Source organism: Vulpes lagopus, chromosome 22, assembly GCF_018345385.1.
Source record: "Vulpes lagopus strain Blue_001 chromosome 22, ASM1834538v1, whole genome shotgun sequence".
Taxonomy (NCBI): Eukaryota; Metazoa; Chordata; class Mammalia; order Carnivora; family Canidae; genus Vulpes; species Vulpes lagopus.
Genome location: NC_054845.1, coordinates 20121860 through 20137634, shown reverse-complemented (window position 1 = coordinate 20137634; position 15775 = coordinate 20121860). Strand labels below are relative to the sequence as shown.

General features: G+C 35.2%; 1 protein-coding gene across 6 annotated transcripts in view; it reads left to right on the top strand.

Moving 5' to 3' along the window:
• The window catches only part of ERBB4 (erb-b2 receptor tyrosine kinase 4), a 1096742-nt gene that overhangs the window by 39505 nt on the left and 1041462 nt on the right, over positions 1-15775 (top strand). The window contains exon 1 of one of the 6 annotated variants that reach the window (XM_041737273.1): positions 10292-11083. The exons of the other annotated variants lie outside the window; for them this stretch is intronic. Within the exon in view, the coding sequence (XP_041593207.1) occupies position 11083 (1 nt within the window). The 5' untranslated portion in view covers positions 10292-11082. Of the gene's footprint in view, positions 1-10291; positions 11084-15775 lie in introns of those variants that run through there. 6 annotated transcript variants of the gene reach the window in all.

Below are 15775 nucleotides of genomic sequence, written 5' to 3'. Positions count from 1 at the left end.
TTAGCCTAATCTCTAGATTGATCCCTGAATGGCAGGATTTCCTTTTTATGGTTGAATAATATTCCTCTGTGTGTGCATATATGTGTGTGTGTTTTATGAGACATTTTCCATATCCATTTATCCATCAAAGGACGTTTTGTTTGTTTCCATATGTTGACTATTGTAAATAATGCTGCAATGAACTTAGGCATGCAGGTATCTCTTTGAGCTACTATTTTAATTCCTTCAGATATACACTCAGAGGTAGGATAGCTAGATCATATGGTAGTTTAGATGTTGATTTTTTGAGGAACTGCCGTAATTTTTTCCATAATGGCTGTAACATTTCACATCCCTGCGACAATTTATAAGGGTTCTCTTTTCTCCACATCTTCACCAACATTCGTTACCCCTTGTCTTTTTTATAATAGCCATTCTAATAGGTATGATACGATATCTCACTTTGGTTTTGATTCTCATTTCTCTGATGATTAGTTTTATTGAATACTTTTTCACATATTTGTTGGCTATTTGTATGTTTTCCTTAGAAAAATATTCAGATCCTTTGCCCATTTTTTTTAATTGGATCATTTGGTTTTTTGCTGTTGAGTTATAGGAGTTATTTATATACTTTGGATTTAACTCATTATCGTATATATGGTTTGCAAGTATTTTTTCCCATTCTATAGGTTGCCTTTGTAACTTCTTGTTTTCTTTTCTGAGAAACACTTTAATCTGGTCTCATTCTTTTATTTTAGCTTTTGTTGCCTGTGCTTTCGGTGTCTTGTCCAAGAAATTGCTGTCAAAACCAATGTTAAGGCTTTTTTTCCTGTGTGTTGTTGTAGTTTTATGATTTCAGGTCTTATGTTTAAATCCTTAATATGTTTTGAGTTAATTTTTGTGAGGGATGTAGGATAGGGGCTTGATTTCATTCTTTGACATGTGGATGTCCAGTATTCCAAGTACCATTTATTAAAGAGACTGTCCTTTCTCCATTGTGTGTTCTTGGCACTTGTGTTAAAATCCACATGTATAGATTTATTCATTTATTTAAAGATTGTATTTATTTATTTGAGAGAGTGAGAACAAGTGAGAGAGAGACCGAGCACAAAAGCAGGGGTAGAGTCAGAGAGAGAGGGAAAAGCAGACTCTCTACTAAGTAGGGAGCCTGACGTAGGGCTCCATCCCAGGACCCTGAGATTATGACTCAGCTGAAGGCAGATGCTTAACCAACTGAGCCACCCAGGTACCCCATATGTGTAGATTTATATCTGGGCTCTCTGCTCTGTTCTGCTGCTCTATGTGCCTGTTTTTATGTCAGTGCTATACTGTTTCAATTACTGTTGCTTTGTAATATAGTTGAAATTGGGTATTGTGATGCTTCCATCTTTGTTCTTATTTCTCAAGATTGCTTTAGCTATTTGGGGACTTTTGTGTTTCCACATGATTTTTTGAATGCTTTTTTTCTATTTTTGTGAAAAAATGCCATTGGAATTTTGATTGGAATTGCTTTGAATCTGTAGATCACTCTAGATAAAGTGGATATTTTCACCACATTAGGTCTTCGAAGAATACTGATTATCTTTCTATTTATTTGTGTCTTCAGTCTCTTTCATCAACGTCTTGTGGTTTTTAGTGAACAGATTTTTCATCTTCTTGGTTGAATTTATTCCTAAGGATTTTATTATTTTCAATGCTACTATAAATGAAATTGCTTTTTAATTTTTCTTTCAGATAATTCAGCATTGGTGTAGAAATGCAACTGATTTCAGTATGTTGATTTGGTAACTTGCAACTTTACTGAACTTTTTTTATTAGTTTTAATAGTGTTTTGTTGGAGTCTTTAATGTTTCCTAGATAGAAGATAATTTCATCTGCAAATAACAAAAAAATTACTTCATTAATTCCAATTTGGATACCATTTTTTAAAAAAGATTTTATTCATTTATGAAAGACACAGAGAGAGGCAGAGACACAGGCAGAGGGAGAAGCAGGTCCTCTGCAGGAGCCCAAAGCAAACTCTATCCCTTGATTCGGGACTCAGGGATCACACACTGAACTGCAGGCAGATGCTCCACCATGGAAGCCACCCAGGCATCCCTAATTTGGATGTCTTTTATCTATTTAATCTGCCTAGTTGCTCTAGCTAGGACTTCTATACTATGTTGACTAAGAGAGGTGAAAGTGGGCACCCTTGTCTTATTCCTGATCATTCAGAAAAAGCTTTCATCCTTTCACTTGAATATGATATTAGCTGTGGTTTTGTTATATATAACCTTATTATGTTGAGGTATTTTCCTCTGTATCCACTTTATTAAGTATTTGTATCATGAAAGGGTTTTATGTTATAATTTGCCAGATGTTTTTTTTATACATGTAATGATATGATCATGATTTTTATTTTTCATTCTATTAATATGGTGTATCACATTTGTTAATTTGCATATGTTGTCCCATCCTTGCATCCCAAGGGTAAATCCCACTTGAGCATTGTGAGTGATTTCTTTTCATGTGCTGCTAAGATCAGTGTGCTAATATTTGGTTGAGAATTATTTCATCAATATTTATCAAGGATATTGATTTATGATTTTCTTTTCTTATAGTGTCCTTATTTGGCTTTGGTACCAAAACATTGCTGGCTGGCCTTGTTAAATGAGTTTGGGAGTGTTCCCTACTCTTCAGTTTTTTGGAAGTTTTGAGAAGGATTGGCATTAATTCTTTAAATATTTGGTAGAATTCACCTCTAAAACCATCTATTCCTGGGCTTTTCTGTGGTGGGAAGGTTTTGATTACTGATTCAGTCTCCTTACTCATTATTCTGTTCAGATTTTCTCTTTCTTCATGATTCTGTTTTGGCTTCTAGAATGTATTCATTTCTTGGGTTATGTAGTTTGTTAGCATATAGTTTTTCATAGTAGAGCTGGGCTTAGAGTAATGGTAGCACTTCCTGGCCAAGACAGGTCAGTCCTGATCTGGGTTGGGGGTGGGGCTCAGAGCAGTGGCATTGTGGCCTTGACAGTGAGGGTTCAGAGCCAAGACCTGAGCCTTGGTGGTGGGGCACATAACATATGGGGCATGCTGTGATCCCCTATATGGTAAAACACTATGGTGTTCTGATAGCAGGACATATCAGTGACTGAGCTCCCTGCACCAGGTCTCCTCACAGCAACAGCTTTACCTACAGGGTATAGATACAGGAGAGTATCTGTAGGCAGCTCTGTCAGCTGGGATAGGCATCAGTAAACACTGGGAAACCTCTTGTAGCACAGGCTGGAAGTGTCCACGGTGGTGAGGCCTATTGGGATTCTCCTGCTCTCCATTTCCCCATGGGGTGCAATTCCTCTAAGGCTATTCCTCCTGACCCCAAGCTTCTCTAGACTGGAGGATGAGGTAATACAGATAAGAGGCTTCCTGAACTTTGCTATGTTGCCATTCCTCAGTATTTGAGCTTTGCAGGTTTTGTGCTGCTGCTTCATTGTAATCCAGAGCTTTTCCTGAGCTATTTTCTCCAATTTGAGGTTATTTATTGCTTTAGTTATTTTTGGTGGGGAGAGAGCATTGGGATCTCCTAGTCTTCCTTCTTGCTGACATCACCTCTCCATTCTTAATTTTCAGTGTACATTTCAGAAATCTGAAACTGTATATTTGCAAGGCTTTTTTGAGCTGCAGGTTTGTTTTTTGGAAGCTTATAAATAAAAATCTTTCTATCATGTCATATCTGCATTAACTGCATTGTAAAGTTAATTAAGCAATAGCTGGGCATTTCATAGGAATTAATGACTAACAGGGAGGAGTGAATGGTTCAAGGTACAGCCAAGGACCATTAACATCCGCTGGCTATTAATTCTCAGAAAATGCCCAGCATCAAAGTCATTATTGCTATTATGAACTGAAAATGGGAAAGAAATATAGGCATATGGATTTTTTTTAAAGGTGATGCAGTTTTAATTGATATGTACAAGGCATTCATGGAGAACTTAATTTTTGTACATTAGCCAATCACATTGCCGCTCTCATCTCTCATGGTTCCATTCGGGTTATAATTAAGCAGTAACAATTGTAGACCTGGGTATTTCCTGGGGATTAATGAATGGATGGGTGGAGTTAATTGCCTAAAGTATAGTTTCAGGCCATTAACCTCAGTTGGTCACTAATCTCTAGGAATTTATTTTAACTTAGGTCATTTTTTTTTGTAGTAAGAAGAAAAATGTATTCAATTATTTTAATATTAATTCTAGTACATTTGTGTTTTCTTGAAAGGTATCCAGTAATGGTAGAAATCTATGGAGTCTTTCGTGAATGTCCATTTCAAAGTTTCCTCCTTTTGAATGTAAACACTCAATGGGTGGGGAATATACCTGTGATACTTATATACTTATTATGGAGCCTATTTGATGACCTCATTGATTCCTATCTTCATGGAAGTAATCTACTTTTTACAATGGTTAAGCCTGGAAAAAATTGTCTTTTCAATTAGTTATCTATAAATAATATTTTTTTTTAAATAATATTTTTATTCAATATATATATTAACTTATTGGCCAATAATTTTATCATCACATATTTTTTCTTAATAAAATTTTCCCTGTGTTTCTGTTAATGGTATATTCTAACAATAATACCAATTTCTTTGTTTCTGTTAATGTGTTACTAATTTCTGCTTTCCTCGAAAAGTCGGAAATTAAATAGGTTTATTCAGACTAACAGGACAATCAATTAACAAAAATTCTAACATTACCACTTAAAATCCTATTTTGTGGGATGTCTGGGTGTCTCAGCAGCTTAGTGCCTGCCTTTGGCGTGATCCTCAGGTCTCAGGATCGAGTCCCACATCAGGCTCCCTATGTGGAGCCTGCTTCTCCCTCTGCCTGTTTCTCTGCCTCTCTCTCTGTGGGTCTCTCATGAATAAATAAATAAAATATTAAAAAAATAAAATTCTTTTTTTAAGGAAGATATTATAAAGAAATGAAGAGGCCTAGAGTTACAAGAAAAAAGTTTTAATGAATGTCAATACAAAATTTGCTTGTGTCATGACAGAAATAATTCTACTGATTAGATTTAGTGAATTTTAATACTAATCTTTGGCTTTAAAGAACATAAATTTTAAAATGTTAATAGTAAATTTGGTAGCAAATTTGAACTGTGTATGTAAAAAGTAATTGCTAGGGGTCCCCAGGTGGCTCAGTTGGTTAAATGTCAAACTCTTGATTGTGCCTCAGGTCATGATCTCAGAAGGATCCAGCCCCTGTCCCTTGGGTTCCATACTCAGCGGGGGCTGTGACTCTCTCCCTCCCTTGTTTGCACTCCCTCCCTCTCTTTCCTCCCTTCCCCCCACCACTCATGCACACATGCTGTCTCTTAAATACCTATCTTTTAAAATGTTTTAAATAATAATAATATATAATAAAAATAAAGTAATTGCTAAGTACCCTTAAATATGATATTGAGGTTATTTTTTATTGTAAGTAAAATAATTGATATATTTATAAATTTATTCAGACTATGCAATGCTTACAATTTCCATTTTGTAATAATTAGTATGTTTAGAAGTCCTGGAAGTGACAAAATGAATATTATAATAATGTAATACTTGTCTATTTCTCTGCATTAACTATTAGTAACTATAATCTGAGTATTATAGGATACTTTCATTATAAAAGACACTGAGGAATAGCATGTGTGGGGTGTGTAAGTATGTATATATAACTAGACTTTTATAAAAATAACTTCCAATAAGAAAGCCATATTATACATAAACTCCAAGCTTCTCTAGACTGGAGAATGAGGTAATACAGGTAATAGGTTTCCTGAACTTTGCTATGTGACCATTCCTCGGTATTTGAGCTTTGCAGGTTCTTTTTTTTTTTTTTTTTAAGATTTTATTTATGAGAGATACAGAGAGGGAGGCAGAGAGAGAGAGAAGCAGGCTCCATGCAGGGAGTCCCACTCTGGACTCGGGACTCAATTCTAGGTCTCTAGGATTACGCCCTGGGCCGAAGGCAGAGGCCAAACCGCTGAGCCACCCAGGTGTCCCTAGCTTTGCAGATTTTGTGCTCCTTCTTTATTGTTGACTTAACTAATTGCTTTGGCTCTTTATTTTTACAAGTGTGGGTAGACCTAAATTTTAAGAAATACAAAAATAATCAAGGTGTATTTAACACCATACATTCATTAAAATAATTCGACATTAAAGTTAAAATTGAAAAAAGCTAGCAATAATCAGTAATAATTTTATTTGGAACTAGCTATTATAGTAAAAACTACTCTATAGAAGAAAATAGTCACCTCTACTTCATACTAACAGCTTATTTCCTTATATTCTGTGTTGTACAGTCTGTGAAGTGCTTTTATATGCCTTAGCTCTGCCTTAGCTCTTTTGTGCTAAAGAAAGTTATTCGGTTTTCAGTAAATGGCTGACTCAAACCATTGAAATTAAATGACCTATTTAAGGTTCTAAAATTAATAAATTGAGAAGTAAGCCTGAAGCATAGGTTTTCTTTCTCTAAACCTGACACCTTTATCTGTTCCTGCATTTCCTAGATGGAACATAGTATTAGTAGCTACGTTGGGATGCCTTTAAATTTCACTTGTTTAGTGCTTTTGCACATAAAGACATAGTCACACTCTTCTCAACTACGCGTAAACCAGTACCTACTTATAAAATTAGTAATAATATTAAAATTAGGTAGTTAACTTTCTTTCTTTCTGGAAGAGCATTTGATACAAGGATGTATAGGATTAAATTTTTATGGAGTTTTTAAATTATTATTTGAAAAATTTTTTAGGTTTGTGACCATAATGCAATTAATGTTGTGATAGGTATTCAGAAATTCAAGTAAAATTCTCTTTTTATTGTCATCAACTACTGTTGTGTTATATTTTGGTCTGTTACTTTGAAAATCCATTACTTAAAATCCAATATATTACTCTCATTTAGATATACACATTTCAGTGAAGATATAGATAATCTTTGTTTAGGTGTATGGCTTTTAACCTCCTAACCTATTGCTTTCTTTACCTTAATACATTTTTTTTGAGATTCCTATTTGTTTTCATAAAATCTATTTTTTGATCACACAAAATTTACATTATCTTTGCTTCCTACTACTGAATCTCCAATATATGTCTATTTGTCTCTATATGAGCATGCCAAAAAAAAATATTAAGTAGTCCTTCAGTAATCTGCTTGAAAATGTCTTTGTGTGCAACATTTGTATACAACAAAGAATATTTGTTCTTGTGACAAGGAGAGTATTCAGGAATGATGTGAAATGGACGACTAGGGTCAGAAAATTTATGTAATCTAGATTTTATGTGTTCTTTGGAATGTCAATACTTATGAATGCTCATATTGCTAGAGTGACAGAAGAAATAAAACATCACATCTAAGTTTGTAAAGTAGAAGATATTATAGAAACTGAATAATGAGTTTGTCAAAAATAGTAGATTCTATGTAGTAGGAATAAAAATAACTTTCTAGACTTTAATTCCAAAAGAAGAAAATTGTAGATGGCAAATTAATGAAACATAGTAATCTACTTTCTCCGTGTAGAGAAATTGAAAGCTCCACTGAAATTATTATCTACCAAGATAGTCCTAGTCCAAGCATAATGTTTTTCAGAGTTTTTAAAGTAGTAAATTGCATCTTTAACCTCTATGAAATAACTTCCTTTCTTTATATGCTGCCAAAGAGAAAAATACAAATTAAGCAACGTGTTATTATACCTATAAGAAGAACCTGCCACCTTCAAGGTGCTGGGGATCCAGAGTTATAAAGGTTCTGACTTTGTGGTTATCCCTAAATTTGTTTCTGTGAAGTTAAATATTAATAAAATAAAAAGAATCCAGAAATCAAAATGATAACTTTTTATTACTTTTTAAAAAAAAGTTGATATATGATCGATTCTCATATAAAACAGGTTCTAGATGTTCTTGGAAATAACTGATTTGCAAACCTCTCGTGTTCTAGGGCTAAAACAATGCAGATATTTGCATCTTTTCTTTTGCTGATGACTATTCCTTCTCATTTAAGTAGAGAGCCAACCTCATTTAGGTCCCAGAATATGCTGTATCACCTCCCTTTTAATACTTGACTATCTTCTAAAAGGGAAGAAGATAGTATAGCAGCAGCTGTAGGGAAAAAAAATAAAATCAGAGTGAAATTTAGACTGATCCTAAAACAAAAAGAAACTGTGTCTATTTAAAAAAACCAAAATAATACTAACTTTCAAGGGTACCAAGATTTTCTAACATTTTATTTTTAGAAACTGTAGTAGAAGGTTATCTGGTTTAATGCAGGACTTAAAATCAATTACTGATGACTAGAAAGAAAAGCTACTTTTTGGCTGTTTCTTAACATAAAAAAAAAGTAACAGACTACTTGAAGCCCAAAGTTAATCAGCAAGAAAAAATTTACCTGCAAATCCTGAATACTGTTGAACTTCATTGTATTTCCAGAACTTTTGGGCTGCTTTTTATGTTTTAGAGCACTATCACATGTACAAATCAAATTGTTTATAGAAAATATCTTTTGTATGCTGTGCAGATTGTATAGAGTACATTATTTTAAAAAAAATTCACTTTGAATTTGCATTGAAACTACCTTCCAAAACTGTCAGTAAATAGAAAACACTCTGGCTGGTCAAAAGTTATATTTTTACTAATAAGAAACAGATGTGAAATTTCAGATTAACTCTCTGGATAGAATAGGAGGCAGAAATAGACAGTGTGGCCCTGAGATGTCGAAGTGAAACTAGTAAGAGGAATGAAAAGCAGAGAAAAGGAGAAACAGTAAGAGATGCTGTTAAATCTGTATTTCATCTGTATTTTTTTTTTCTTATATATTTGATTGTTCACCATGTGCCAGACACTGTGCTAGAAGCTGGAGATGTAATAATCAAGTATAGACTTCAACTGTTATGACAAAATATGGCACGTAAGCTAATACAAATGTGTTTGTGAAATAGAGATAGAATGAAGTGAATGATTATGCCCTTCATCTGGGGACAGGTAACAAAACTTCACAAAAATGCTTTTGTAAAATATTTAAGAGTTAGAAGATTTAAGAGATGGGACTAGAAATGCTGTCTTTGGTTTAAGGGATATCTATAAGTAGTTCAGTGTTCTTAGAACATAATGTTCTTAGAAATAAATTGGGAGAAAAAATGAAGGATATGATAAAAGAAGAATCTAGAATGTTTGTGACAGCATTCTGACCATTTAAGGGAGCATGACAAAGTAATGAGATTTGGTCTTAAGTTATAGAGGAAGTTTTATATTTATATTTTCTTAAAGTTCTGTTTATGAGTAGCTGACCTTAGAAAGATGAATTAAAAATAAAAACATATGGCAGGTAAAAACCATACAGAATTACTGTTCTAGAGAATATGTTTTGCCTTTATTCTGAAGAAGAGGAGTCTTAGCTATACAGATCTTTGAGGTTTAGATATAATTATATTTTTATTTAAATGAATAATATAATTGATTTTTATTGGCTATCATGATCTGGCCAGATGAATGTTTTGATTTCTGATTTTGATAAACCTTTCCTGTAGATAAAGTTGATGACCCAAAGAAAGAGATAGCCATCTTCTATCTTATTTCTGATTTAATAGATTTGAAGAAAAGTATTTAATATGCTGTTAATATACTGTTAATATTACTGTTAAGTAATCTTGTTGTATAGCCCAGAGTTTGTGGGAGGGGCTATAGGAGAGTAATACAAGGGATTTGAGTGAGTGTCCCACTTAATTTAGATTTAGCTTTACCTCACCTCAGCCTTAACCTTGTCATCTATGAGGAAAAGGAAGGAAATTGCAAATGAGCTCCCAGGGAAGAGCAAGTCGTGTTGGGTTATTAATGTGATATTCATATCTAGTCATATTTAACTTTCAGGAAAATACTTTTTTTTTTTTTTTTGGAAAATACCTTTAATCATGAGAGACAGATACATTTTGGGGATATAAGAGGGAAGGATAATTTGTGCCAGTTATTATTTATTAAAGATTTTATTTATTTATTCACGAGAGACACAGAGAAGAGAGATAGAGGCAGAGACACAGGCAGAGGAAGAAGCAGGCTCCATGCGGGGAGCCCAACATGGGACTGGATCCCTGGTCTCCAGGATCACGCCCTGGGCTGAAGGTGGCGCTAAACTGCTGATCCACCAGGGCTGCCCTGTTTGTACCAATTCTAATTCTGTCCATTACACCTAATAATTATTCTTGTAAACTTATAATGCCCTGTTTTGTTTTGTTTTTTTTCTTTAGCTTTAGAGAACTTAATTCAGTGTAGCCATATGGAGTATGAATTGGGATTTACCATTCATCTACTTTTAAGGTTGCATCTTAAGAAAAATTGATAGCAAGGAGTTGTACTCTCTCTTTGTCCCTGACTTATGCGTGATCAATCAGTTACTTCTGCTCAAGACTTAGATTTGGGGGAGTGACACAAATGGGAAGGATCAGTAAAGATTTTTCAAGTATTTTATATGAATTTAAAAGTTCAGGGATGAGGGGAGTGAATGTGTATTCACAAGTTAGTGCCCAGTGTCCATTATGATAGTGGTGGAATTACATGAAGAGTATTTCGGTGGTGGGAATTTGTATGAGCCTTGCCTTCTTTACATCTTGTTGGAGCCTTTCTGTTGATTCAGTGACTTATTTGGTAAAATTTTAATAAATTATTCTCTGCTCACGTTAGCTTTCCAAACTTTCTGTTAATTTAGTGACTTATTTGGCAAAATTTTAATAAATTCTTCTCTGCTCACGTTAACCAGTTTCTGTCTTTTGTAACATAGATCCTGATTGTACAGTTTGCTAGTGTGATTGGAAGAGACTATAAATTATTTCTGTTACACTATAAACTCTTCCCAAGCTTAAATGAACAAGTGACCAGATCGGATTTGTGAGTTAGAAAAATCACTTGGGCAACAGTATGGATGAAACAGTAGAAGTGAAAGCTACAGGGATGAACATAATTGAAAGGCTATTGTAATTGTTCAGGTGGGAGAGAATGAGGATTTGAACTCATAAATGGTGATGAGGATTAGCAGGAGAGAGAGGAATTCAAGACCTACAGGGATTATTTCAGAATTACAAAGCGAGTAAGTACAAAATGGGGTACCCCCAGTTGTCTTCCTTGGGTGGCTTTTAATATACAGGCAAAAGAGATCCTAGTGAGGAGACTGAGTAAAAACTGAAAACAAGTAAAAGGAAAAGCAAAGGAAGGTTACAAACAAAACAAAACAATTTCATGAAAAGAGCGATAAAAGTGTCAAATAAGAATTAAAATTAGAAATTAACCAGTTTGGCAGGTTGAAGGTTTTCAATGAACTAGAACTATGAAGGTAAAATGGCAGGGTTAGAAACCACATTTCAGATGATTGATTTGGCAGTGAGCAACTTGACAAAATCAATGCAGATTCCTTTTCTGATAAACTCTACCAAAAGCCTAAGAAGGGAATAATTTGGAAAATTAAGAAACCGTCACTTAGGGACACAACACGCAGAAAACTCAAAGAAACTAGAAAGTGGAGAAAAACCATGAGTTGAAACAAATTATTTCTCTGAATCATACCTAGTTTTCTCATTGGTAAAACTGGAATAATGGTAGCCACATCTCATGGTGTCTATGAAGATAGAGGTAATGTTGGCTAAGCTTGGTGATTGATATTTTAGGCTCCCCATCTTCTATGCTATCACGGTAGTTGACACTTGCTATTTCTCTAGTTCCTCCTCTAAACTCTGACCTCTTTCATGGTACGTAATATGGATTATACCCACATTTGTATTCCAGCCCTTGGAATATTAATAAATGAATAAATAAATAAATGAATACCTATCCTAGTGAGAATGTAGTAAATATTAGTTTCTTCTTCTCTAAAGTGTTTCATCTCTGTAGAAGAAAAGTTTGCCAAAGTCAATTATACATTCCAATAAGGATTTTAAAATGCTTTTCCATGAAGTAATACATAAAATTTACTTTCCATTTATTACAACCATAAGGGAAATAGCCATGGGAGGCAATATTTGATAAATAGAAATATGATGATAAGTAGGATATGCTTTATATTACTGAATTATAGCTTTAAAGAGCATGTTTAATGCTCTTATAACCCTTCCTTCTTTCTCCCCAAATAAAGCAAACCAAATATTTCTCGTACACTACTGTCTTTATCATTGTAGAGTAAGAGAATTATAAGATATATCGAAAGATTATCTTATTTGGTAATTACCCCCCAGCCCATGCTGTTTTTCTTTCTTTTCTTCCCTTCCCTTCCCTTCCCTTCCCTTCCCTTCCCTTCCCTTCCCTTCCCTTCCCTTCCCTTCCCTTCCCTTCCCTTTTCTTCTTCCCTTCTCTTTTCTTCTTCCCTTCTCTTTTCTTCTTCCCTTCTCTTTTCTTCTTTCCTTTCCTTTTCTCCTTTCCTTTCCTTTTCTCCTTTCCTTTCCTTTTCTCCTTTCCTTTCCTTTTCTCCTTTCCTTTCCTTTCCTTTCCTTTCTCCTTTCCTTTCCTTTCCTTTCCTTTCCTTTCCTTTCCTTTCCTTTCCTTTCCTTTCCTTTCCTTTCCTTTCCTTTCCTTTCCTTTCCTTTCCTTCCTTCTTCCTTTCCTTCCTTCTTCCTTTCCTTCCTTCTTCCTTCCCTTCTTCCTTCCCTTCTTCCTTCCCTTCTTCCTTCCCTTCTTCCTTCCCTTCTTCCTTCCCTTCCCTTCTTCCTTCCCTTCCCTTCCCTTCCCTTCCCTTCCCTTCCCTTCCCTTCCCTTCCCTTCCCTTCCCCTTCCCCTTCCCCTTCCCCTTCCGCCTTCCCCTTCCCCTGCCCCTTCCCCTTCCCCTTTCCTTTCCTTTCCAAGATTTATTTATTTGAGAGAGAGTGGGAGCAGGAGGGGCAGAGGGAGGGGGTGAGAGATTCTCAGACTCCAAACTGAGCATGGAGTCTGATGTAGGGCTCGATCTCACAACCCTAAGATCATGACCCAAGCTGAAAGCAAAAGTTGGACCCTTAACTGACTATGCTACCCAGGTGCCCCACCCATGCTTTTTTTTTTTTTTTTTTAAACTGGGACACCTAGGTGGCTTGGTCAGTTAAGCATCTGCCTTCAGTTCAGGTCATAAACTCAGGGTGCTGGAATCGAGTCCCATGTCAGTCTCCCTGCTCAATGGGAAGTCTGCTTCTCCCTCTTCCTCTGCTTCTTCCCCTGTTTGTGTGTGTGCTCTCTCTGTCAAATAAATAAATTCTTAAGATGCTTACCAGTAATTTTTTGCAAATATAAATACTAGCAACACCTTTAAAAGGAAAAAAAAACATGTGGAAAGCCAAAGTAGGGAGTTATTCCTTCTCAACTACTGCTATTTAAAATTCTAGTGTTTTCAGGGCATCCCTGGTGGCTTAGCGGTTTTGCGCTGCCTTTGGCCCAGGGCCTGATCCTGGAGACGTGGGATCGAGTCCCACATCGGATTCCCTGCATGGAGCCTGCTTCTCCCTCTGCTCCTCTCTCTCTCTCTCTCTCTCTCTCTCTCTCTCTCTGTGTGTCTCTCATGAATAAATAAATAAAAAATCTTTAAAAAAAATTCTAGTGTTTTCAAGAAATATTTTAACGTAGTGTAACCTAAAATGTTAATTGTAAACCATAATATTATAGCTTATTTCTAACTGTAAAACTGAAAAATAAAATGAGTTAATAGAAACAAAATAGTAAAACCAATGAAATGTTAACTGAACATCATTACTTTAAAGCAATAGTGTTATTTTTCCAAGATCACATTTCTGCTCACAGTGTAACTGTGGTCCTAACTCTTATAGGCAGAGTCTTTGCACTTCACCTATTGGTACTTTTGCCTGCCTTAACAGGACTGCATCCTTTTACCACTTTCTCCATCTAAAATGGTTCACATATTTCATAATGATCACCTTCACCATCAGTTCATTTTCACTTAGTACTAATCCATCCCTATTTGAAATCCCTCAGTTTTCTTTACTCATTATCATTAGCCCATGACAGTAGATCAAGTGCTATATGGTGACAGGGTGATGGCAATGCAAACTCAGTCCCTGAAGTATGGGGCACAACATGATGTTATTGATCATTCAGATTGTTTTGAAAACAAAAACTACAAAATTATTTTTACTGAAAAACTCATGTAGTCTTGTTTGGGAAATACTAATGTATGATATTTTGGGTAACCTATATAATATCTATGACAACCACAAGATTGTACTGTAGTTTTAATAAAATACTACATCAGATTTTCCTCATTTTTATGTTAGGTGTTTCAACGCTACACATTTTAGGTTTCTGTTTATCCCTCATTCTACCTTCCATTTTTTCACATTATATACTGTTGGTTTCCTTAATGTTCTTAGGTCTTATTTTCATCCCCTTATTATTCCTCCCATATTTTGTTTGCATTTTTTTCTGTTATCTTCTGTTTTCCACCATCCTTATTAGGTTTCCAGATTGGCAGTCTGTCCTTTGCGAAGTTTTTAAGGATGAATCTTGCTTGAAAAGTGGGATGCTACTAGCCTGTTACTTAACATCATGTGCTTTTAAAATAAAACTCATCTTAGCTATTAACAATATTTAATTTTTTAAATAGCACTAAGATATTCCTGACATACTTGCATTGGAGTACTTAAAACTCCCCCATGGGACGCCTAGGTGGCTCAGCGGTTGAGCATCTGCCTTCGGCTCAGGGCCTGATCCTGGGATCCTGAGATTGAGTCCCTCATTGGGCACTCCACAGGGAGCCTGCTTCTCCCTTTGCCTGTGTCTCTGCCTCTCTCTTTGTGTCTCTCATGAATAAATAAAATCTTTATTAAAAAAAAACTCCTTGCTGTCTTTAAAACTACTCTCACTTAGTTTCTATTTTCTTTTTCTGAGTAGTCCATTTTTAAAATTCAGTAGGTGTTTAATCTTTTCTTGTGCATTAAGCACAAAGGGGACATTATACCTGATATAAATTCATACCTTCTAAGAGTTTATAGTTCTGGTTGGGAATGCAGACAAGTAAAACAAGTAACTTTGGTTAGTGCTATTTATCGTAGACGCATGGTGGTTTAGAGCAGGTACGGACTTATTTTTACCTCTGTAAAGAACTCCACATAGAGATTTTCAGAAAGGACTTCACAGAATAGGTGATGTTGGAACTGATAGAATCAAAGAAAGAACTGTAGGAATTGGGGATTTTCTGGAATTTCCGTGTTGGAAATCAGAAACTTGATACTACCAAAATCTTCTCTGTTTCATTTCTGTTACTTTCTGGCTCATCTTCATTATCTCTGGCTTTTCCATAATGAAATCACTACCTACAGCTTACTTATTTGTTCCAGAAAAAAAATAAATTATGTATGTGTATGTATGTATATATATATATATGTTCACATATATATACACACACATAAATATATATACATGTACATAATTTATATACATGAATATGTATACACATAAATATATATATTTATTTCCAGTGGTTGCACTTTGGTGATATGCTCATGTCCAGGTAGTCATTGTGGCCAGAGAGTGCACACTGTAGTTACTGTCCAATTTAATCATTTCTGGGGAGTTGTGGGTTTAAAGAGCCCTGGGAAAAGAGTGGCCACCACACCATTCAGTCAGCATAGACAACATGTGAAGTAGATGAGCGCTGAGAGGAGAGAAAGTGAAGTTTAAGAAATACCAAATGTGTTAGTGTGACCAGAATACATGAGGTGTGTGTAAGATGTGAGTGGAAGAGATACAGAGATGGAGATGGGAAAAGTAAAGATAGTTTTGAAGCGAAACAGCCCAGTTTTCTTTTGTC